The sequence below is a fragment of the Rhinoraja longicauda genome, chromosome 44 (assembly GCF_053455715.1).
Source record: "Rhinoraja longicauda isolate Sanriku21f chromosome 44, sRhiLon1.1, whole genome shotgun sequence".
NCBI lineage: Eukaryota > Metazoa > Chordata > Chondrichthyes > Rajiformes > Arhynchobatidae > Rhinoraja > Rhinoraja longicauda.
In genome coordinates this window covers 6,933,222-6,958,205 of record NC_135996.1, presented here as the reverse complement: position 1 = coordinate 6,958,205, position 24,984 = coordinate 6,933,222, and the positions used below count along the sequence as shown (strand labels likewise).

General features: G+C 50.6%; 1 protein-coding gene across 1 annotated transcript in view; it reads left to right on the top strand.

Annotated features, from left to right (window-relative positions):
• ints3 (integrator complex subunit 3) overlaps positions 1-24,984 on the top strand; it is a 66,234-nt gene that overhangs the window by 25,698 nt on the left and 15,552 nt on the right. The window contains exons 8-15 of the mRNA XM_078431933.1: positions 1,414-1,543; positions 4,800-4,897; positions 5,917-6,108; positions 9,700-9,787; positions 10,911-10,990; positions 12,616-12,707; positions 14,221-14,327; positions 21,289-21,414. Of these exons, the coding sequence (XP_078288059.1) occupies positions 1,414-1,543; positions 4,800-4,897; positions 5,917-6,108; positions 9,700-9,787; positions 10,911-10,990; positions 12,616-12,707; positions 14,221-14,327; positions 21,289-21,414 (913 nt within the window). The remainder of the gene's footprint in view (positions 1-1,413; positions 1,544-4,799; positions 4,898-5,916; positions 6,109-9,699; positions 9,788-10,910; positions 10,991-12,615; positions 12,708-14,220; positions 14,328-21,288; positions 21,415-24,984) is intronic.

Here is a 24,984-nt window from a genome sequence, read left to right as displayed (position 1 = left end):
GGGATCTTATCGAAACATATAAGATTATTAAGGGATTTATTCACAAAATGCTGGAGTAACTCAGGAGGTCGGGCAGCATCTCGGGAGAGAAGGAATGGGTGACGCTTCGGGTCGAGACCCTTCTTCAGACTGAAGATTATTAAGGGGTTGGACACATTAGAGGCAGGAAACATGTTCCCAATGTTGGGGGAGTCCAGAACAAGGGGCCACAGTTTAAGAATAAGGCATAGGCCATTTAGAACGGAGATGAGGAAAAACCTTTTCAGTCAGAGAGTTGTGAATCTGTGGAATTCTCTGCCTCAGAAGGCAGTGGAGGACAATTCTCTGAATGCATTCAAGAGAGAGCTGGATAGAGCTCTTAAGGATAGCGGAGTCAGGGGGTATGGGGAGAAGGCAGGAACGGGGTACTGATTGAGAATGATCAGCCATGATCACATTGAATGGCGGTGCTGGCTCAAAGGGCCGAATGGCCTCCTCCTGCACCTGTTGTCTATTGAGAGTATACAGTTCTTAACAGACCTGCAACGAGAGCTGTGAGCAGGGGGGGGGGCAGAGCAGCCAGCTACGATTTGTATGCAAAATAAGTACAGCCAGGTATGTTCATCTCCTTGTTTGTACAACTACTTCAATAAACAACTAATTAAACTGAAAAAAAAAGTCTTGAAGATCTCTGTTGGATTTGCGTTAAGATCACTGCCACTCCCTGTATAGGAAGATAACTGCAGATGCTGGTACAAATCAAAGGTATCACAAAATGCTGGTGTAACTCAGCGGGTCAGGCAGCATCTCAGGAGAGAAGGAATGGGTGACGTTTCAGTCTGAAGAAGGGTCTCGACCCGAAACGTCACCCATTCCTTCTCTCCAGAGATGCTGCCTGACCCGCTGAGTTACTCCAGCACTCTGTGAAAAACGTCACCTATCCCATGTTCTCCACAGATGCTGCCTGACCCGCTGAGTTACTCCAGCACTCTGTGAAAAACGTCATCCACAATCAGTACCCCGTGCCTGCCTTTCTCCCTTTCTGGGTTGAAATAAAGACTGCGTTATCTTTTGTTTTATGGTTCTTGGTCCTCCAAAATATTCCAAACGAAATTTAAACTGGAGATCTTTAAGAGGTAACACTCTCTTGAAAGCATCCAGAGAATTGGCCTCCACTGCCTTCTGAAGCAGAAAATTTAGTCAGAGGGTGGTGAATCGGTGGAATTCATTGGAGACCCAAGTCAGTGGATATTTTTAAGGCAGAGATAGATAGATTCTTGATTAGTGCGGGTGTCGGGGGTTAGGGGAGAAGGGGGGAGAATGGGGTTAGGAGGGAGAGATAGAGCAACAATGGATTGAAGGGGGGGGTGTAGACTTGATGGGCCGAATGGCTTAATTCTGCCGCTATCACTTGTGAACGTCTTCTCCTTCCAGTTCATGGACTGCACGATGATTGGTCGCGACCTGGTGCGCCTGCTTCAGAACGTTGCCCGCATCCCGGAGTTTGAGAAGTTGTGGCGGGACGTTCTGCACAGTCCACAGGCCCTCAACCCCCAGTTCACAGGTAGGGCGGACGGCAGGAAAGCGAGGCTCAAACCGCTGCAGTCACTCAATAGACAATAGACGCAGGAGTAGGCCGTTCGGCCAGCACCACCATTCACCGTGCTCGGTCCGCCTTAACCAACCTGATCTCCCGGTGGCTGAGCACTTCAACTCCCCCTCCCACTCCCAGTCTGACCTTTCTGTCATGGGCCTCCTCCACTGCCATAGTGAGGCCCACCGGAAATTGGAGGAACAGCACCTCATATTTCGCCTGGGCAGTTTGCAGCCCGGTGGTATGAACATCGACTTCTCCAACTTTAGATAGTTCCTCTGTCTCTCTCTTCCCCTCCCCCTTCCCAGATCTCCCTCTATCTTCCTGTCTCCACCCATATCCTTTGTCCCGCCCCCCTGACATCAGTCTGAAGAAGGGTCTCGACCCGAAACGTCACCCATTCCTTCTCTCCCGAGATGCTGCCTGACCTGCTGAGTTACTCCAGCATTTTGTGAATAAATACCTTCGATTTGTACCAGCATCTGCAGTTTTTTTTCATATACCACCATTCACCGTGATCATGGCTGATCATCCACAACCAGTACCCTGTTCCTGCCCTCTCCCCATACCCCCTGACTCCGCTATCCTTAAGAGCTCTATCTAACTCTCTCTTGAAAGCATCCAGAGAATTGGCCTCCACTGCCTTCTGAGGCAGAGAGTTCCACGGATTCACAACTCTCTGAGTGAAAAAGTTTTTCCTCGTCTCCGTTCTAAATGGCCGATCCCTTATTCTTAAACTGTGTGGCCCCTGGTTCTGGACTCCCCCAACATCGGGAACATGTTTCCTGCCTCTAGCGTGTCCAATCCCTTAATAATCTTATATGTTTCTGTAAGATCCCCTCTCATCCTAAATTCCAGTGTATACAAGCCTAGTCGCTCCAGTCTTTCAACATACGACAGTCCCGCCATCCCGGGGATTAACCTGGTGAACCTATGCTGCACTCCCTCAATAGCAAGAATGTCCTTCCTCAAATTTGGAGACCAAAACTGCACACAATAAAATCCCCTCTCATCCTTCTAAATTCCAGTGCATACAAACTCAGCGGGACAGGCAGCATCTCTGGAGAGAAGGAACGGGCGACGTTTCGGGTGGAGACTGAAGGAGGGCGGGCGTGCCATGGTGGCGCGGCGGTAGAGTTGCTGCCTTATAGCGTTTACGCAAAAAGCTGTCGTGATGACGTTCACGAGGATGGCGGGACTGTCGTACGTTGAAAGAATGGGTCGACCGGGGCTTGTATTCACTGGAATTTAGAAGGATGAGAGGGGATCTTATAGAAACATATAAAATTATTAAGGGATTGGACACGCTAGAAGCAGGAAACATGTTCCCGATGTTGGGGGACATATCCAGAACCAGGGGCCCCGAGTTTCAGAATAAGGGGTAGGCCGTTTAGAACAGAGATGAGGATTCTCTGTCTGTATAACACTGGGGTACAGTACCGGTGGGGACGGGTGTGTGTGTGACACTGGGGTACAGTATCGGTGGGGACGGGTGTGTGTGTGACACTGGGGTACAGTACCGGTGGGGACGGGTGTGTGAGTAACACTGGGGTACAGTACCGGTGGGGACGGGTGTGTGTGTGACACTGGGGTACAGTACCGGTGGGGACGGGTGTGTGTGTAACACTGGGGTACAGTACCGGTGGGGATGGGTGTGTGTGTAACACTGGGGTACAGTACCGGTGGGGATGGGTGTGTGTGTGACACTGGGGTACAGTACCGGTGGGGACGGGTGTGTGTGTGTGTAACACTGGGGTACAGTACCGGTGGGGACGGGTGTGTGTGTAACACTGGGGTACAGTACCGGTGGGGACGGGTGTGTGTGTGACACTGGGGTACAGTACCGGTGGGGACGGGTGTGTGTGTGACACTGGGGTACAGTACCGGTGGGGATGGGGGCGTGTGTGTGTGACACTGGGGTACAGTACCGGTGGGGACGGGTGTGTGTGTGACACTGGGGTACAGTACCGGTGGGGACGGGTGTGTGTGTAACACTGGGGTACAGTACCGGTGGGGATGGGTGTGTATGTAACACTGGTGTACAGTACCGGTGGGGATGGGTGTGTGTGTGTGACACTGGGGTACAGTACCGGTGGGGACGGGTGTGTGTGTGTGTAACACTGGGGTACAGTACCGGTGGGGACGGGTGTGTGTGTGACACTGGGGTACAGTACCGGTGGGGACGGGTGTGTGTGTGACACTGGGGTACAGTACCGGTGGGGACGGGTGTGTATGTAACACTGGGGTACAGTACCGGTGGGGACGGGTGTGTGTGACACTGGGGTACAGTACCGGTGGGGACGGGTGTGTGTGTGACACTGGGGTACAGTACCGGTGGGGACGGGTGTGTGTGTGACACTGGGGTACAGTACCGGTGGGGACGGGTGTGTGTGTAACACTGGGGTACAGTACCGGTGGGGACGGGTGTGTGTGTGACACTGGGGTACAGTACCGGTGGGGACGGGTGTGTGTGTGACACTGGGGTACAGTACCGGTGGGGACGGGTCTTTTAATACACCAGTCCGTGAGTGCACGCCATTTTGTCCCTGGGGATGATAGATTCTGGTCTTCTGACCTGAGTGTGAATGTCAAGTTTAATCTGCTCGGTTACCTCTCAGGTGGGAATACTGTTTTATTAGAACGCCCTTCAGGAATTGTCGTGCTTTATTGCAAGTCCCCATGTTGTTATTTACAACTTTATTGCTTTTCTGTGTAAGTTCAAAGGGCAGTTATTTCTCGTGCAAGGGTTGGGATTTTGTGTAAAGGCTCAGACTTAAGGATATCAGTGAAAGACACAGAGTGCTGGAGTAACTCAGCGGGTCAGGCAGCATCTGTGGAGAACATGGATAGGTGACGTTTCACAGAGTGCTGGAGTAACTCAGCGGGTCAGGTAGCATCTGTGGAGAACATGGATAGGTGACGTTTCACAGAGTGCTGGAGTAACTCAGGCCCGGACAGTGTAGGCCCGGACACTGTAGGCCCGGACAGTGTAGGCTAACGGAGTGTGTCCGCCTAACGGAGGTTGCGTAGCAACCCGCCTCCCGGCCCGGGCGGCCGCCGTTGGTGGAGCGGGAGCACGTGGCCGCTGGCTGGGTGAGGTCACGTGGGGCGCGGGGCGGTGACGTCACCTTGTCCCGTATTAGGGAGTTAGAAAGTTGACACCCCTAGCTGTAAGGCATCTCCACCGTGGCCGCCCACTTGAATACTTATTCTGTTCTTCCCTCAGGTATCCTGCAGCTTTTACAGACACGAACGTCTCGGAAGTTTTTGGCGTGCCGCCTGACACCTGACATGGAGACCAAGCTGCTGTTTATGACCTCCAGGGTAAGCATCGTCTTCTGCGAGGAAACGGGCCCTTCGGCCTAGCACGTCCTCGCGCCGACCCCGCGCCCTTAACACTGTCCTACAAGCACAGTGGCGCAGCGGTAGAGTTGCTGCCTTACAGCGACTGCAGCGTCGGAGACCCGGGTTCCATCCCGACTACGGGTGCCGTCCGTACGGAGTTTGTACCTTCTCCCCGTGACCTGCGTGGGTTTTCTCCCAGATCTCCGGTTTCCTCCCACACTCCATAGACGTGCAGGTTTGTAGGTTAATTGGCTTGGTAAATGTAAAAATTGTCCCCAGTGTGTGTGTAGGATAGTGTCAAAGTGCGGGGATCGCTGGTCGGCGCGGACCCGGTGGGCCGAAGGGCGTGTTTCCGCGCTGTATCTCTAAACTAATATATCCCTTTATTTGTCCCACACCGGGGAAATTTACAGTGTTAGTGTTATAGCAACAAAGTGGATAGCAAGAGAAATTCATCTATATACTAAAAGTCTCGTTTTTGTCTTTGGAGTGTGGGAGGAAACTGAAGATCATATCATATCATATCATATATATACAGCCGGAAACAGGCCTTTTCGGCCCACCAAGTCCGTGCCGCCCAGCAATCCCCGTACATTAACACTATCCTACACCCACTAGGGACAATTTTTACATTTACCCAGCCAATTAACCTACATACCTGTACGTCTTTGGAGTGTGGGAGGAAACCGAAGATCTCGGAGAAAACCCACGCAGGTCACGGGGAGAACGTACAAACTCCTTACAGTGCAGCACCCGTAGTCAGGATCGAACCTGAGTCTCCGGTGCTGCATTCGCTGTAAAGCAGCAACTCTACCGCTGCGCCACCGTGCCGCCCCTCGGAGAACGTACAAACTCCGTACAGACGGCGCCCGTAGTCAGGATGGAACCTGATAATGTTTTGGCGTTCGCTGTAAGGCGGCAGCTCTACCGCCGCGCCACCGTGCGTGCCGCCTATCTCCGGCGTAAAACCCGCGTCACGCTGTGCCTTCTCGCCGCAGGTACGGTTCGGACAGCAGAAACGATACCAGGACTGGTTCCAGCGGCAGTACCTCTCCACCCCCGACAGCCAGTCTCTGCGCTGCGACCTGATCCGTTACATCTGCGGAGTCGTCCATCCGTCCAACGAGGTGCTGAGCTCCGACATCCTGCCCCGCTGGGCCATCATCGGCTGGCTCCTCACAACCTGCACCGTGAGTACCGCGCAACGGCGCCCGCGCCCCCGAACAATCCCGACCGTGACGTCGACTCTGATGTTACAACGTATTTACAACTTACATCGGCGAAACCAAGCGCAGGCTCGGCGATCGCTTCGCTGAACATCTGCGCTCGGTCCGCGTTAACCAAACTGATCGGGGCTTCCCCTCTTTTCGAATCCTAACTCTAACGTGGTTTAAGGTTTTAGAAGGATGAGAGGGGATCTTATCGAAACGTATAAGATTATTAAGGGGTTGGGCACGTTAGAGGCAGGAAACATGTTCCCAATGTCGGGGGAGTCCAGAACAAGGGGCCACACAGTTTAAGAATAAGGGGTCGGCCATTTAGAACTGAGATGAGGAAGAACTTTTTCAGTCAGAGGGTGGTGAAGGTGTGGAATTCTCTGCCTCAGAAGGCAGTGGAGGCCAGTTCGTTGGATGCTTTCAAGAGAGAGCTGGATAGAGCTCTTAAGGATAGCGGAGTGAGGGGGTATGGGGAGAAGGCAGGAACGGGGTACTGATTGAGAGTGATCAGCCATGATCGCATTGAATGGCGGTGCTGGCTCGAAGGGCTGAATGGCCTCCTCCTGCACCTATTGTCTATTGTCTATTGTCTATAAGATCCCCTCTCATCCTTCTAAAACCTTAAACCATGTTACGGTTAGGATTCGAAAATATGTTTGCTTTGTATGACTGTAAGGTTCCTTGAAGATGGAGTTGCAGGTAGATAGGGTATTATAAGAAGATAACTGCAGATGCTGGTACAAATCGAAGGTTTTTATTCACAAAACGCTGGAGTAACTCAGCAGGTAAGGCAGCATCTCGGGAGAGAAGGAATGGGTGACGTTTCAGGTCGAGACCCTTCTTCAGACTGATGTCAGGGGGGCGGGACAAAGGAAGGATATAGGTGGAGACAGGGAGATAGAGGGAGATCTGGGAAGGAGGAGGGGACGGGAGGGACAGAGGAACTATCTAAAGTTGGAGAAGTCGACGTTCATACCGCTGGGCTGCAAACTGCCCAGGCGAAATATGAGGTGCTTTTCCTCCAATTTCCGGTGGGCCTCACTATGGCACTGGAGGAGGCCCACGACAGACTGGGAATGGGAGGGGGAGTTGAAGTGCTCAGCCACCGGGAGATCAGTTTTGTTAATGCGGACCGAGCGCAGGTGTTGAGCGAAGCGATCGCCAAGCCTGCGCTTGGTTTTCGCCGATGTAAAGAAGTTGACGTGTAGAGCAGCGGATGCAATAGATGAGGTTGGAGGAGTTGCAGGTGAACCTCTTTCTCACCTGGAAAGACTGTTTGGGTCCTTGGATGGAGTTGAGGGGGGAGGTAAAGGGACAGGTGTTGCATCTCCTGCAGTTGCAGGGGAAAGTGCCCGGGGATGGGGTGGTTTGGGTGGGAAGGGACGAGTGGACCAGGGAGTTACGGAGGGAACGGTCTCTGCAGAACGCAGAAAGGGGAGGGGATGGGGATGATCACATTAAATGGCTGGCTCGAAGGGCCGAATGGACTCCTCCTGCACCTATTGTCTATAAGTTCAGGAGTAAAGAGGTCCTTGTGCAGTTGTACAGGGCCCTGGTGAGACCACGTCTGGAGTACCGTGGGTAGACACAAAATGCTGGAGTAACAGCAGGTCAGGCAGCATCTCCAACATTTTGTGTCTACCTTCGATTTAAACCAGCATCTGCAATTTTATTTCCTGCACATCTGGAATATTGTGTACAGTTTTGGTCTCCTAATTTGAGGAAGGACATCCTTGTTATTGAGGGTAGACACAAAATGCTGGGGTAACTCAGCGGGTCAGGCAGCATCTCTGGAGAGAAGGAATGGGTGACGTTTCGGGTCGAGACCCTTCTTCAGGCTTGCTATTGAGGCAGTGCAATGTAGGTTCACCAGGTTAATCCCCGGGACTGTTATACGAGGAAAGATTGGAAAGACTGGGCTTGTGTTCTCTGGAGTTTAGAAGGATGAGAAGGGATCTCATAGAAACGTGTAAAATTATAAAAGGACTGGACAAGCGAGAGGCAGGAAAAATGTTCCCAATGTTGGGGGAGTCCAGAACCAGGGGCCACACAGTCTAAGAAAGGGGAGACCATTTAAAACTGAGATGAGAAAAAACTTTTTCACCCAAGAGTTGTGAATTTGTGGGATTCTCTGCCACAGAGGACAGTGGAGGCCAATTCACTGGATGAATTTAAAAGAGAGTTAGGCAGGGCTATAGGGGCTAGTGGAATCAAGGGATATGGGGAGAAGGCAGGCACGGGTTACTGATTGTAGATGATCAGCCATGATCACAATGAATCATTGTGGCTCGAAGGGCCAAATGGCCTCCTCCTGCACCGATTTTCTATGTTTCTATAACGTGCAAGTACATTGTTCCCCGAAAATGGCGCCAAGGTAGAGCCAGTAAAGACCGATTAATGATAGTCCAAGGGTCACCAGTGAGGTAGATGGGAGGTCAGGACCGCACTCTGGTTGTGGTGGGACGGTTCAGCTGGGCGGTTGATCGGGCGGTTATCGGGCGGTTGATAAGGCTTTTGGCACATTGCTCATTGCATGGCAGATGCAGTATAATGTGGATAAATGTGAGGTTATCCACTTTGGTGGCAAGAACAGGAAAGCAGAGTATTACCTGAATGGTGGCCGATTAGGAGAAGGGGAGATGCAACGAGACCTGGGTGTCGTGGTGCACCAGTCATTGAAAGTAGGCATGCAGGTGCAGCAGGCAGTGAAGAAAGCGAATGGTATGTTGGCATTCATAGCGAGGGGATTTGAGTATAGGAGCAGGGAGGTTCTGCTGCAGTTGTACAGGGCATTGGTGAGACCACACCTGGAGTATTGCGTACAGTTTTGGTCTCCTAATCTGAGGAAAGACATTCTTGCCATAGAGGGAGTACAGAGAAGGTTCACCAGATTGATCCCTGGGATGGCAGGACTTTCATATGAAGAAAGACTGGATAGACTCGGCTTGTACTCGCTGGAATTTAGAAGATTGAGGGGGGATCTTATAGAAACTTACAAAATTCTTAAGGGGTTGGACAGGCTAGATGCAGGAAGATTGTTCCCAATGTTGGGGAAGTCCAGAACAAGGGGTCGCAGTTTAAGGATAAGGGGGAAGTCTTTTAGGATCGAGATGAGAAAGTTTTTTTTCACACAGAGAGTGGTGAATCTGTGGAATTCTCTGCCACAGAAGGTAATTGAGGCCAGTTCATTGGCTATATTTAAGAGGGAGTTAGATGTGGCCCTTGTGGCTAAAGGGATCAGGGGGTATGGAGAGAAGGCAGGTACGGGATACTGAGTTGGATGATCAGCCATGATCATATTGAATGGCGATGCGTACAGGCTCGAAGGGCCGAATGGCCTACTCTTGCACCTATTTTCTATGTTTCTATGATTACAATGGAGCCATTTACAGTGTACAGATACAGGATACGGGAATAACGTTTAGTGCCTGGTGGGATCAGCCAAGTCCGATCAAAGATAGTCCAAGGGTCACCAACGAGATAGGTCGTAGTTGAGGACTGCTGTCTGGTCTATGGTTCAGTGCAATAACAGTTTTCCCACCCTTCCCTCGTCTTTCATTTCAGTCCAACGTGGCAGCCTCGAATGCCAAGCTTGCCCTGTTCTACGACTGGCTCTTCTTCAATCCCGAAAAGGACAGCATCATGAACATCGGTAAGGATGCTGAAATCGTGGAGTAACTCAGCGGGTCAGGCAGCATCTGTGGAGAACATGGATAGGTGACGTTTCACAGAGTGCTGGAGTAACTCAGCGGGTCAGGCAGCATCTGTGGAGAACATGGATAGGTGACGTTTCACAGAGTGCTGGAGTAACTCAGCGGGTCAGGCAGCATCTGTGGAGAACATGGATAGGTGACGTTTCACAGAGTGCTGGAGTAACTCAGCGGGTCAGGCAGCATCTGTGGAGAACATGGATAGGTGACGTTTCACAGAGTGCTGGAGTAACTCAGCGGGTCAGGCAGCATCTGTGGAGAACATGGATAGGTGACGTTTCACAGAGTGCTGGGATAACTCATCTTATCGAAACGTATAAGATTATTAAGGGGTTGGACACGTTAGAGGCAGGAAACATGTTCCCAATGTTGGGGGAGTCCAGGACAAGGGGCCACAGTTTAAGAATAAGGGCTAGGCCATTTAGAACTGAGATGAGGTAAAACTTTTTCAGTCAGAGAGTTGTGAATCTGTGGAATTCTCTGCCTCAGAAGGCAGTGGAGGCCAATTCTCTGAATGCATTCAAGAGAGAGCTAGATAGAGCTCTTAAGGATAGCGGAGTCAGGGGGTACGGGGAGAAGGCAGGAACGGGGTACTGATTGAGAATGATCAGCCGTTTCACAGAGTGCCGGAGTAACTCAGCGGGTCAGGCAGCATCTGTGGAGAACATGGATAGGTGACGTTTCACAGAGTGCTGGAGTAACTCAGCGGGTCAGGCAGCATCTGTGGAGAACATGGATAGGTGACGTTTCACAGAGTGCTGGGGTAACTCAGCGGGTCAGGCAGCATCTCTGGCGAGAAGTAATGGGTGACGTTTCAGGTTGAGACCTTTCTTCATACAGAGTCAGGAACAGAGGGTACTGATTGTGGATGATCGGCCATGATCACATTGAATGGCGGTGCTGGCTCGAAGGGCTGAATGGCCTTCTGGACCTATCTTCTATGTAACATCTTGGTGAATTCTTTCCAACTTGGTGAACTGCTTCCAGTCACGGATGGGAGGTGGAGGTGGAGGTTGGGTTGGTGTGCGGTTTGCTGATGGTCTTTGCCTTCCCTCCTGTTCCCAGAGCCTGCGATCCTCGTGATGCATCACTCCATGAAGCCTCACCCGGCCATCACGGCCACGCTGCTGGACTTCATCTGTCGGGTGAGTGCCTCTCCCACCTTCACCGGTGATAGGAGCAGAATTCAGACCATTCGGCCCATCAAGTCTACTCCGCCGTTCAATCACGGCTGATCTATCTCTCCCTCCTAACCCCATTCTCCTGCCTCCTCAACGTAACCCCTGACACCCGCACTGATCAAGAATCTTATCTATCTCCGCCTTACAAAATATCAGCCTCCACAGCCGTCTGTGGCAATGAATTCCACAGATTCACCGCCCTTTGACTGAGATACAGAGCAGGAACATGCCCTCCTCATCTCCTTGAGGGCGTGCAGCGTAGGTTTACTAGGTTCATTCCCGGAATGGCGGGACTGTCGTATGTTGAAAGACTGGAGCGACTAGGCTTGTATACACTGGAATTTAGAAGGATGAGAGGGGATCTTATCGAAACGTATAAGATTATTAAGGGGTTGGACACGTTAGAGGCAGGAAACATGTTCCCAATGTTGGGGGAGTCCAGAACCAGGGGCCACACAGTTTAAGAATAAGGGGTCGGCCATTTAGAACGGAGATGAGGAAAAACTTTTTCAGTCAGAGAGTTGTGAATCTGTGGAATTCTCTGCCTCAGAGGGCAGTGGAGGCCAATTCTCTGAATACATTCAAGAGAGAGCTAGATAGAGCTCTTAAGGATAGCGGCGTCAGGGGGTATGGGGAGAAGGCAGAAACGGGGTACTGATTGAGAATGATCAGCCATGATCACATTGAATGGCGGTGCCGGCTCGAAGGGCCGAATGGCCTCCTCCTGCACCTATTGTCTGTTGTCCTTCCTAAAGGAACGCCCACACCGGCCAACATGTCCCAGCTACCCTAGTCCCACTTGCCTGCGCTTGGTCCATAACCCTCCAAACCTGTCCTATCCGTGCCTTCTCCCCATAACCCCTGACATCCGCACTAATCAAGAATCTGTCTCCACCGTAAAAATATCCATTAACTTGGCCTCCACAGCCGTCTGTGGCAAAGAATCCCACAGATTCACCACCCTCTCACTAAAGAAACTCCTCCTCATCTCCTTCCTAAAGGTACGTCCTTTAATTCTGAGGCTGTGCCCTCTGGTCCTAGACTCTCCCACTAGTGGAAACATCCTCTCCACATCCATTGTTAACTAGAACTATAGACCTTTGGACCACTGAGACCCTACTTCAGACTGATGTCGGGGAGGGGTCGGGACAAAGATAGGATGTAGTCAGAGATAAGAAGACTAGTGGGAGAACTGGGAAGGGGGAGCGGATGGAGAGGGAGAGGGAAAGCAGGGACTATCTGAAGTTAGAGAAGTCAATGTTCATACCGCTGGGGTGTAAACTACCCAAGCGAAATATGAGGTGCTGTTCCTCCAATTTGCGCTGGGCCTCACTCTGACAGTGGAGGAGGCCCAGGACAGAAAGGTCAGATTGGGAATGGGTGGGGGAGTTGAAGTGCTGAGCCACCGGGAGATCAGGTTGGTTGAGACGGACTGAGCGGAAGCGTTGAGTGAAACGATCGCCGAGCCTGTGCTTGGTCTCGCCAATGTAGAGAAGTTGACACCTGGAACAGCGGATACAGTAGATGAGGTTGGAGGAGGTTCGAGTTACAAGCTCAGGCGTTAATGCTTTCTTTGTTCTTCTGGGCAGATTATCCCGCACTTTTATGCCCCATTGGAATCGCATGTGAGGCAGGGTGTCTTCAACTCACTCAATCACATCGTGGAAAAGAGAGTTCTGGCGTAAGTACCGAGCCTCGAAAACCTGCCCGCGTCTTCAGACTAGAACTCACCGTAGAGTAGGGGTGCCAACTATCTCACTCCCAAATAAGGGACAGGGTGACATCACTGCCCCGCGCCCCACATGACCTCACCCGGCCAAATTGTTCTGGCCAGACGACTGGGTCAGAGCATCTCTGAAACGGCAAGGCTTGTGGGGTGCTCCCGGTCAGCAGTGGTGAGTACCGACCGACAGCGGTCCGAGGAGGGACAAACCACAAACCGGCGATAGGCAGGGTGTTGGGCGCCCAAGGCTGATCGATGCGCGAGGGCAACGAAGGCTATCCCGTCTGGTCCGAACCGACAGAAGGTCGACTGTGGCACAAGTCACAGAAAATGTTAACAGTGGTCACGGGAAGAATGTGTCACAATACACAGTGCATCGCACCCTGCTGCGTATGGGGCTGCACACGGAGGGCCAACAGCATGTTAGGCAGGTGCAAAGACACTAGAGGAACAAGATGAACCACTCCGTTGAAATCGCCTATACTGAAGTGTAGTACGCAAAGGAGCGTAACGTCCGCCATTTTAGTAGGCAAAACCCGCCGTTCACTCTGCCTCTCGCAGTGTAATCAGTGGTTTGGGGAACAGTATATGTGATGATACCATTAAAATGCAGAATATCAATTCACAGATTTTTGTTATTTTTCTTTTTAAATGTTTCTGCAAGTTTCTGCCGACTAAAATGGCGCCGTGGCCTACTACGGTTTTTAGGCTCGAGTGGTCTATCTTGCTCCTCTAGTATCTTTGGGCAGGTGGTCATAATGTTTTGGCTGATAGAGCCATTTGTAGCAGCATCAGACGAGTCGGTGTGAGAGGCACGCCCGGTCGGTCTTTGAGGTCGGCCCATTCACAAATTTGAGGAAGGATATTCTTGCTATTGAGGGCGTGCAGCGTAGGTTTACCAGGTTAATTCCCAGAATGGCGGGACTGTCGTACGTTGAAAGACTGGAGCGACTAGGCTTGTATACACTGGAATTTAGACGGATGAGAGGAGATCTTATCGAAACGTACAAGATTATTAAGGGGTTGGGCACGTTAGAGGCAGGAAACATGTTCCCAATGTTGGGGGAGTCCAGAACAAGGGGCCACAGTTTAAGAATAAGGGGTCGGCCATTTAGAACGGAGATGAGGAAAAACTTTTTCAGTCAGAGAGTTGTGAATCTGTGGAATTCTCTGCCTCAGAAGGCAGTGGAGGCCAATTCACTGAATGCATTCAAGAGAGAGCTAGATAGAGCTCTTAAGGATAGCGGAGTCAGGGGGTACGGGGAGAAGGCAGGAACGGGGTACTGATTGAGAATGATCAGCCATGATCACGTTGAATGGCGGTGCGTACATGCTCGAAGGGCCGAATGGCCTCCTCCTGCACCTATTGTTTATTGTCTTTTGTATCTGGCCTGCTGGTAAATCAATCGCCAACGTTATCTCTCTCTCTCTCTCTCTCTCTCTCTCTCTATTTCTGTCTCCCCATTCCCAGGCCGTTGGCTCCTCTGTTCGACAACCCAAAGTTGGATAAAGAACTGCGCGCCATGATACGGGATAAGTTTCCCGAATTTTGCAGCTCGCCCTCTCCGCCCATGGAAGGTAACCAGTTCCAGCCCGGACTTTGATGTCCTCCCTGTCCCACTCAGGCGAATTTTTAGACGCCTACAGGCGACTAGGCCCTGGCCACACGGTCGCCGGGGTGTCGCCTGTGCGGCCGTGAGTCGTCTCCAAAGAGTCGCGGCGTTTTTTCTGGTCGTCGCCGCCGGATTTTGAAACGTTTAACAATTTCCGGCCACTGTTGGTTTGACGCCAACGATCGTAGCTTGACGTCTCCTGGCGCGGGCTGGAGATAGGTTGTCGCCAGTTGACGTAGATTGTCACTTCGTTGAATTCCATTGGCGACTACCGACGACCAGCGTCAAAACCGGAGGCCAAAATGAATTGTCGTCAGTTGTCGCCGACACGGTCGCGGGTAGACGTAGGTTGACTTCGTAGGTTGCCGCCTGTGTGGTCGTAGGTCGTAGGTGGACGTCCTAAGTCGTGTGGTCACAGTTTAAGGATAAGGGGGAAGTCTTTTAGGGCCGAGATGAGAAAGTTTCTTTTCACACAGAGTGGTGAATCTGTGGAATTCTCTGCCACAGAAGGTAGTTGAGGCCAGTTCATCGGCTATATTTAAGAGGGAGTTAGATGTGGCCCTTGTGGCTAAAGGGGTCAGGGGGTATGGAGGGAAGGCAGGTACGGGATACTGAGTTGGATGATCAGCCATGATCATATTGAATGGCGGTGCGTACAGGATCGAAGGGCCGAATGGCCTACTCCTGCACCTATTTTCTATGTTTCTATGCGACGATTGGGAGGCCGGTTGTCGGTAGCTTGACTAGGTGTTTTTTTTGTTATAGCTTGTAGACATTGTCGTGGGGGGGGGGAGGGGTCCAGTCGTCGGTTTTTCGACGACCTGCTACGACTATTGTAGTCGCCGGCAGTCGTCTAAAAAAACACCTAAGTTGGACAGGCCCGTTACTCTACATAGACACAACATTCCCAGAATGGCGGGACTGTCATATGTTGAAAGACTGGAGCGACTAGGCTTGTAAACACTGGAATTTAGAAGGATGAGAGGAGATCTTATCGAAACGTATAAGATTATTAAGGGGTTGGACACGCTAGAGGCAGGAAACATGTTCCCGATGTTGGGGGAGTCCAGAACCAGGGGCCACACAGTTTAAGAATAAGGGGTCGGCCATTTAGAACGGAGATGAGGAAAAACCTTTTCAGACAGAGAGTTGTGAATCTGTGGAATTCTCTGCCTCAGAAGGCAGTGGAGGCCAATTCTCTGAATGCATTCAAGAGAGAGCTAGATAGAGCTCTTAAGGATAGCGGAGTCAGGGGGTATGGGGAGATCTTCTCCGAGATCTTCGGTTTCCTCCCACACTCCAAAGACGTACAGGTATGTAGGTTAATTGGCTGGGTAAATGTAAAAATTGTCCCTAGTGGGTGTAGGATAGTGTTAATGTACGGGGATCGCTGGGCGGCACGGACTTGGTGGGCCGAAAAGGCCTGTTTCCGGCTGTATATATATGATATGATATGATAAGGCAGGAACGGGGTACTGATTGAGAATGATCAGCCATGATCACATTGAATGGCGGTGCTGGCTCGAAGGCCGAATGGCCTCCTCCTGCACCTATTGCCTATTGTCTATTGTCTAACATGCTGGAGTAACTCAGAGGGTCAGGCAGCATCTCGGGAGAGAAGGAATGGGTGAGGTTTCTGGCCGAGACCCTTGTTCAGACTGATGTCGGGGGACATATGTCCACACAGACAGCACCCAGAGTCAGAATCCAACCCTGGTCTCTGGCGTTGTGAGGCAGCAGCTCTACCCGCTGCGCCACCGTGCCGCCCGTTATGTATCACATTCAGAACTGCTCAGCTGGGCATCATGTGTCGAGAAGCATGGGCGTGGTGGCCTAGCGGGTAGAATTGCCACATCACCGCGCCAGAGACCCCGGTTCGATCCCGACTACAGGTCATGGAGTCATAGATTGATACAGCGTGGAAACAGGCCCAACTCGCCCACACCGGCCAACCATGTCCCAGCTTCCCTAGTTCAACTTGCCTGCGCTTGGACCATATCCCTCCAAACCTGTCCTATCCATGTACCTGTCCAACTGTTTCTTAAACGTTGGGATAGTCCCAACCTCAACTACCTCCTCCAGCAGCTCGTTCCATACGCCCACCACCCTCTGTGTGAAAAAGTTACCCTTCGGATTCCTATTAAATCTTTTCCCCTTCACCTTGAACCCATGTCCTCTGGTCGTCGATTCCCCTACTCTGGGCAAGAGACTCTGTGCGCCTACCCGATCTATTCCTCTCATGATTTTGTACACCTCTATAAGATCGCCCTTCATCCTCCTGCGCTCCATGGAATAGAGACCCAGCCTGCTCAACCTCTCCCTGCAGCTCACACCCTCTAGTCCTGGCAACATCCTCGTAAAACACTCGATGCTCTCTGTACGGAGTTTGCACGTTCTCCCCGTGACCTGCGTGGGTTTTCTCCGGGTGCTCCGGTTTCCTCCCACACACTCCCAACGAGTTTGTGCGTTAGTTGGCTGCGGAAAAGATGGCACAAAAATGGTGGGGCTGTAGAAGAGCCTGCATTTTCTCCACATTGTGTGTGATTTATTTCTGCTGCTGATGTCCGCACGCAACACTGACGGTTGTGGATGTTACAGCTTCTGTTCCTGCCAGGATCTCTCAGGAGAGCTCAATGCCGACCGGCTGTCAAGCAGAAGAAATGAGCGTTTATTGTCTAAATGTCAAGTGACACAGAGAAACTAGGCATAGCAGATGATTGCAGCAGCAAGATAAAGGGGCTTAATCAGAGTGGTGATAAATCTGCCAGCTTCTCCGGAGCCAAAATAAACCATTCAGTTGTCAGAGACAGGGCCTGTCATCTATCTACGTATCTATGTACTAAAACTCTCGTTTCTTTGTTTGTTCCTCAACTACAGCAAGAATGGTACACGATAGCGCGACAATTACAAAATCCTTAAGGGGTTGGACAGGCTAGACGCAGGAAGATTGTTCCCGATGTTGGGGAAGTCCAGAACCAGGGGTCACAGTTTAAGGATAAGGGGGGGGGGAAGTCTTTTAGGACCGAGACGAGAAAGTTTTTTTTCACACAGAGAGTGGTGAGTCTGTGGAATTCTCTGCCACAGAAGGTAGTTGAGGCCAGTTCATTGGCTATATTTAAGAGGGAGTTAGATGTGGCCCTTGTGGCTAAAGGGATCAGGGGGTATGGAGAGAAGGCAGGTACGGGATACTGAGTTGGATGATCAGCCATGATCATATTGAATGGCGGTGCGTACAGGCTCGAAGGGCCGATTGGCCTACTCCTGCACCTATTTTCTATGTTTCTATGTTTCTAATTTTAGGCCCACCTTACTCACCGTCGTCCCTTTGGTGCTAATGGAAGGAGTTTCATTGAAATCGGTGTTATATTTTTAAAGTTATTCACATTTTAAAGTTTAAATCTATCTCCTGGGAAGGAAGGCAGGGGAGTGAGGAAGGGGGGAGGATGGAGGATAAGGGGGGTTGAGGAGGATGGAGTTGGGGGGGGAAGGAGATGGGGGGGGAGGAAAGGGGGGGAGGGAGAGGGGGGGAGGGAGAGGAGGGGGGGAGGGAGAGGGGGAGGGGAGGGTGCTGCACCAATGCAGGAGAGGTTTGGGCCCAACAGGTCCACTTGGTCCAGTTGCTCATAGAAAGCTACTCCTGTAACATGTTAACTTGTATGCCGAGGTACAGTGAAAAACCTTTTGTTGCGTGCTAACCAGTCAGCAGAAAGACAAGTGTAGGAAAAAAACTGCAGACGCTGGTTTAAATCGAAGGCAGACACAAAATGCTGGAGTAACTCGGCGGGTCAGGCAGCTTCTCGGGAGAGAAGGAATGGGTGACGTTTCGGGTCGAGACGTTACTCCAGCATTTTGTGTCTTCCAGCATTAAGACAATGCATGATAAGGGAATAAAGGAGCAAAGTCCGATCAAGGATAGTCCGAGGGTCTCCGATGAGGTAGATGGTAGTTCAGCACTGCTCTCTGGTTGTGGTAGGATGGTTCAGTTGCCTGATAACAGCCGGAAAGAAACTGTCCTTGAATCGGGAGGTGCGCTTTTTCACACTTCAAGTCAAGTCAAGTCAAATTTATTTGTCACATACACATACACGATGTGCAGTGAAATGAAAGTGGCAATGCCTGCGGGTTGTGCACAAAAAGAATTACAGTTACAGCATATAAATAAAGTTAATAAGTTACTATTAGTGTCGACAAAAATTTAGTCTCTGGGGTTATAAAAGTTGACAGTCCTGATGGCCTGTGGGAAGAAACTCCGTCTCATCCTCTCCGTTTTCACAGCGTGACAGCGGAGGCGTTTGTCTGATCGTAGCATCTGGAACAGTCCGTTACTGGGGTGGCAGGGGTCCCTCATGATCTTGCTTGCTCTGGATCTGCACCTCCTGATGTATAGGTCCTGCAGGGGGACGAGTGTAGTTCCCATGGGAGAGGGGAGAAGAGGGAGTGACCGGGATGTGACTCATCCTGGAGTTTAGAAGGATGAGAGGGGATCTTATAGAGACGAATAAAATTCTAAAAGGACTGGACAAGCTAGATGCAGGAAAAATGTTCCCAATGTTGGGGGAGTCCAGAACCAGGGGCCACACAGTCTAAGAATAAAGGGGAGTCCATGGAGTAACTCAGCGGGTCAGGCAGCATCTGTGGAGAACATGGATAGGTGACATTTCACAGAGTGCTGGAGTAACTCAGCGGGTCAGGCAGCATCTGTGGAGAACATGGATAGGTGACGTTTCACAGAGTGCTGGAGTAACTCAGCGGGTCAGGCAGCATCTCTGGAGAAAAGAACGGGTGACGTTTCGGGTCGAGACCCTTCTCCAGACTGAAGAAGGGTCTCGACCCGAAACGTCACCCATTCCTTCTCTCCAGAGATGCTGCCCGACCCGCTGAGTTACTCCAGCATTTTGTGTCCACCTTCGATTTAAACCAGCGTCTGCAGTTTTCTCTCCTACACAACCTGTAAACCTGCACGTCTTCGGAGTGTGGGAGGAAGCCCTGAAGGTCTCGGAGGAAACCCACGCAGGCCACGGGGGCGAACGTGCAAACTCCGTACAGACAGCACCCGTGGTCAGGATGGAACCCGTGTCTCCGGCGCTGTGAGGCAGCAGCTCTACCCGCTGCGTCACCGTGCCCATGAAGGACACCATTCCTCCCCCCATGGTCCATTATAACGGCAAATGTCTGTAATCCCTTCTCTCAGTGACCTGGCAACCCACTCAGTTCAAGGGGAGTTAACGACAACTAGTAAATCAGCTTCGGCAGTTGCTGCCTACGTCCCTATAAAGAGAAATACAGGTGCTGCCGTGAGTCATTTATTCCGCTTAATACCAATATTGTGTGCAGTCGGAGCACAATACGCAGAGAATCAGTCATGTTCCTAAGTGTGGGACCCAATAGACAATAGCCAATAGGTGCAGGAGGAGGCCATTCGGCCCTTCGAGCCAGTACCGCCATTCAATGTGACCATGGCTGACCATTCTCAATCAGTACCCCGTTCCTGCCTTCTCCCCATACCCCCTGACTCCGCTATCCTTTATAGCTCTCTCTTGAATGCATTCAGAGAATTGGCCTCCACTGCCTTCTGAGGCAGAGATATCGCATAAGAGACCCAGCATAATAAAAACACCATCCCTCCTATCACACAACCCAAATGATTAGGAAAAAATCTACAAATGCTGGTTTAAATCGAAGGTGGACACAGAGTGCTGGAGTAACTCAGCGGGTCAGGCAGCATCTGTGGGGAACATGGATGGGTGACATTTCACAGAGTGCTGGAGTAACTCAGTGGGTCAGGCAGCATCTGCGGAGAACATGGATAGGTGACGCTGAGTTACTCCAGCACTCTGTGAAACGTCACCTATCCATGTTCTCCGCAGATGCTGCCTGACCCGCTGAGTTACTCCAACACTCTGTGAAACGTCACCTATCCATGTTCTCCAGAGTTGCTGCCTGACCCGCTGAGTTACTCCAACACTCTGTGAAACGTCACCTATCCATGTTCTCCACAGATGCTGCCTGACCCGCTGAGTTACTCCAGCACTCTGTGTCTAACCCAAATTATCAGTTTGGGGCCTCACGTGCAGCCCTGGGGAAATCTATTGCACACCCAAGCCCGTTGGCGCAGTGGGTAGAGCTGCTGCCTCACAGCGCCAGAGACCCGGGTTCCATCCTGACTACGGGTGCTGTCTGTACGGAGTTTGCACGTTCTCCCCGTGACCTGCATGGGTTTTCTCTGGTTGCTGCAATTTCCTCCCACACTCCGCAGACGTGCAGGTTTGTAAGTTAATTGGCTTGGTGTAAGTGTAAAAGTGTCCCCAATGTGTGTGTGTGGGAGATGGTGTTAGTGTGCGGGGATCGCTGGTCGTTTCGTACCCGGTGGGCCAAAGGGCCTGTTTCCACGCTGTATCACACAGAGAGTGGTGAATCTGTGGAATTCTCTGCCACAGAAGGTAGTTGAGGTCAGTTCATTGGCTATATTTAAGAGGGAGTTAGATGTGGCCCTTGTGGCTAAAGGGATCAGGGGGTATGGAGAGAAGGCAGGTATGGGATACTGAGTTGGATGATCAGCCATGATCATATTGAATGGTGGTGCGTCCAGGCTCGAAGGGCCGAATGGCCTACTCCTGCACCTATTTTCTATGTTTCTATCTCTAAAACTAAACTAAACCGAAGATAGACACAAAATGCTGGAGTAACTCAGCGGGACAGACAGCATCTCTGGAGAGAAGGAATGGGTGACGTTTCAGGTCCAGACCCTTCTTCAGGCCGACCCCAAACGTCACCCATTCCTTCTCTCCAGAGATGCTGCCTGTCCCGCTGAGTTACTCCAGCATTTTGTGTCCATCCTCGATTTAAACCAACATTTGCAGTCCCTTCCTGAGCTAAACTAAAGATTGTTTTTAAATTGAAAATATCATATGCTTCTTCATTGACAGTTAAAACTGAGGAATCTGTTACCATGGATATGGATAATCATGTAACTGAGAAGGACCGAGAGGAGAATTGCTATGACAACGCGGATGCTGCCTTCAGTGACGACGAGGAGGAACTGAACAATAAAGGTGAGTGGGACACAGAGTCTGGAGCTCCATCCTGTGATTAAAAACTCAGGAGAGACTCGCTAAGCTCAGGTAGAGCTGCTGCCTTACAGCGCTTTCAGCGCCAGAGACCCGGGTTCCATCCCGACTACGGGTGCTGTCTGTACAGACTTTGCACGTTCTCCCCGTGACCTGCGTGGGTTTTCGACAAGATCTTCAGCTTCCAAAGACGTACAGGTTTGTAGGTTAATCGGCTTGGTGTAAATGTAAATTGTTCCCAATGTGTGTAGGATAGTGTTAATGATCAGTCTGAAGAAGAGTCTCGACCCGAAACGTCGCCCATTCCTTCTCTACCTAGATGCTGCCTGTCCCGCTGAATTACTCCAGCATTGTGTGTCTACCTAGGATAACGTTAATGTACAGGGATCGCCGGTCGGCACGGACTCGGTGGGCTGAAGGGCCTGTTTCCATAGCTTCTTTCCTGGATCAAAGGCCAGAAAAGACTAACTAAAAGATGTGCTGGAGTAACTCAGCGGGACAGGGGGAACCTCTGGAGAGAAGGAATGGGTGAGGTTTCAGGTCGAGACGAAGTTGAAAGACTGGAACGACTAGGCTTATGTTGAAAGACTGGAGCGACTAGGCTTGTATACACTGGAATTTAGAAGGATGAAGGGGGATCCTATCGAAACGTATAAGATTATTAAGGGGTTGGACACGTTAGAGGCAGGAAACATGCTCCCAATGTTGGGGGAGTCCAGAACAAGGGGCCACAGTTTAAGAATAAGGGGGTCGGCCATTTAGAACGGAGATGAGGAAAAACTTTTTCAGTCAGAGAGTTGTGAATCTGTGGAATTCTCTGCCTCAGAAGGCAGTGGAGACCAATTCTCTGAATGCATTCAAGGGAGAGCTAGATAGAGCTCTTAAGGATAGCGGAGTCAGTGGTGATGGGGAGAAGGCAGGAATGGGGTACTGATTGAGAATGATCAGCCATGATCACATTGAATGGCGGTGCTGGACCCGAAGGGCCGAATGGCCGCCTCCTGCACCTATTGTCTATTGTCTATTCTTCAGACTGAGAGTCAGGGGAGAGGGAGTCTAGAGATATTTTAGTTTAGTTTAGAGATACAGCGCGGAAACGGGCCCTTCGGCCCACTGGGTCCGTGCCGCCCAGCGATCCCCGCACACTAACACTATCCCACACCCACTAGGGACAATTTTTACATTTACCAAGCCAATTAACCTACAAACCTGCACGTCTTTGGAGTGTGGGAGGAAACCGAAGATCTCGGAGTAAACCCACGCGGGTCACGGGGAGAACGTGCAAACTCCGTACAGACAGCGCCCGTAGTCGGGATGGAACCCGGGTCTCCGGCGCTGCATACGCTGTAAGGCGGCAACTCTACCGTTGCGCAACCGTGCCGCCCTGTAAGGGTACGGTGTGAAATGGAAGGGTGAGGTGTGAAAACGACAGATCAAAGCAGATGTTAAATGTGGAAATGGAAAATGGTTCATTGTTGGCTTATGGGGAAGGTGACAATGTGGCATACAATCAGTAATATTTAATCAGGAGGACAGGAGACGTAGGACAGGGGAGGGGATGGAGAGAGAGGGGATGCAAGGGCTACTTGATGTTGGAGAAGTCAATGTTCATACCGCTGGGGTGTAAACTACTCAAGCGAAATATGAGGTGCTGTTCCTCCAATTTGCGCTGGGCCTCACTCTGACAGTGGAGGAGGCCCAGGACAGAAACGTCAGTGTAGGAGTGGGAGGGGGAGTTGAAGTGCTGAGCCACCGGGAGATCAGGAAGGTCAAGATGGACTGAGCGGAGGTGTTCAGCGAAACGATCGCCGAGCCTGCGCTTGGTCTCGCCGATGCAGAGAAGTTGACATCCGGAGCAGCGGATACAGTGGATACGCAGATTCTTGGGACTTGGGTGGTACAGCGGTAGAGTTGCTGCCTTACAGCGAATGCAGCGCTGGAGACCAGGGTTCCATCCTGACTACGGGTGCTGTCTGTACGGAGTTTGTACGTTCTCCCCGTGACCTGCGTGGGTTTTCTCCGAGATCTTCGGTTTCCTCCCACACTCCAAAGACGTGCGGGTTTGTAGGTTAATTGGCTTGGTAAATATAAAAATTGTTCCTAGTGGGTGTAGGATAGTGTTAGTGTGCGGGGATCGCTGGGCGGCGCGGACCCGGTGGGCCAGAAGGGCCTGTTTCCACGCTGTATCACTAAACCAGGCATGTGCATTTTCCACGGATTTCCGCGTTTTTAAAATCCATTTTCTGCGCTTTTTGCCGCGTTTTTCACTTTGCGAAATAAACGGAGAAATCGGATCAAAAAAAAGAAAGGAAATAATATAAACGACGTACAGACTTGTGACGAACACCAGGGTTCCGCTAGAGGTCGCTAGTGGTTCCGCAAGAAACCCCCCCCCCCCCCCCTCAAGAGCCCTGGTAGTCTCCCCGAAAATGTGGCACCTAGGCTGGGCAAGGCAGCCAATCTCGACCTCATCGGGACTTCCACGGCCGATCGATGGGTTGAATTTGCAACCTGCGGCCGGGGCTCTGGAACTCCAGCCCAGCTGGAGCCGGCACGTCGATCCCCATCGCCGAGCGACTTCCTTGGCCTGCTGGATAAACCAGCAAAGCCCTGGAACCAAGAGTGCCAGAAAATCAGTGGTGGAACTGTAATGAGTAGATATTACATTTAAGTGCAAGATTATATAACTAAATTAATTAAGACGGGGTTAAAATATAAAACGCAGCAGAAAAGCCAATTACCACCTTTTTGTGCACATTAATCATCAAGTAATGTGCGAATTTACTTCAAAATGTTATTAGTGTACAGTGACATCTTCACGTTATTTTGTGATGTCTGTTTTTACTTTGAAATGCACTAAAAGAGGCTTGAAACTGGTAATTTTGTGTGTAAATTTTCCCCAAAAATCCTTTTTTTTGACCCCCATTGCAAACGCTCAGATGTTTTCCTCTTTTTTAAAAACTTTTTTTTTTTTTTAATTTTTTTTAATTAAAATTTTTTTTTTAAAGCATATGTACAAATAATAATAAACGACAAACTGGTTATAGAATTCTTACATAGCTTCAATTTTTAAATTTTTAAAGAAAAAATAAAGATGAAAAGAGACTGAAAAAAAAGACTATAAACTGATAGATAGAGAGAAAGCAAAGAAAAAAGAGAATCACAAATATAAATATTATGGGGATAGATCCGGGAGTTAATGAGTATAGTTGTACATCCAACCCTAAACTCAAGTTTTAACTTTAGCTTTAAATTTTAGTTTTGTGACAAACCCATTTACTTTTTAAAAATTCAATAAATGGAGACCATATTTTAAAAAATAGAATAATATAAGAAAATAACTGCAGATGCTGGTACAAATCGATTTATTCACAAAATGCTGGAGTAACTCAGCAGGTCGGGCAGCATCTCGGGAGAGAAGGAATGGGTGACGTTTCGGGTCGAGACCCTTCTTCAGACTGATGTCAGGGGGGCGGGACAAAGGAAGGATATAGGTGGAGACAGGAAGAGAGAGGGAGAATTGGGAAGGGGGAGGGGAAGAGAGGGACAGAGGGA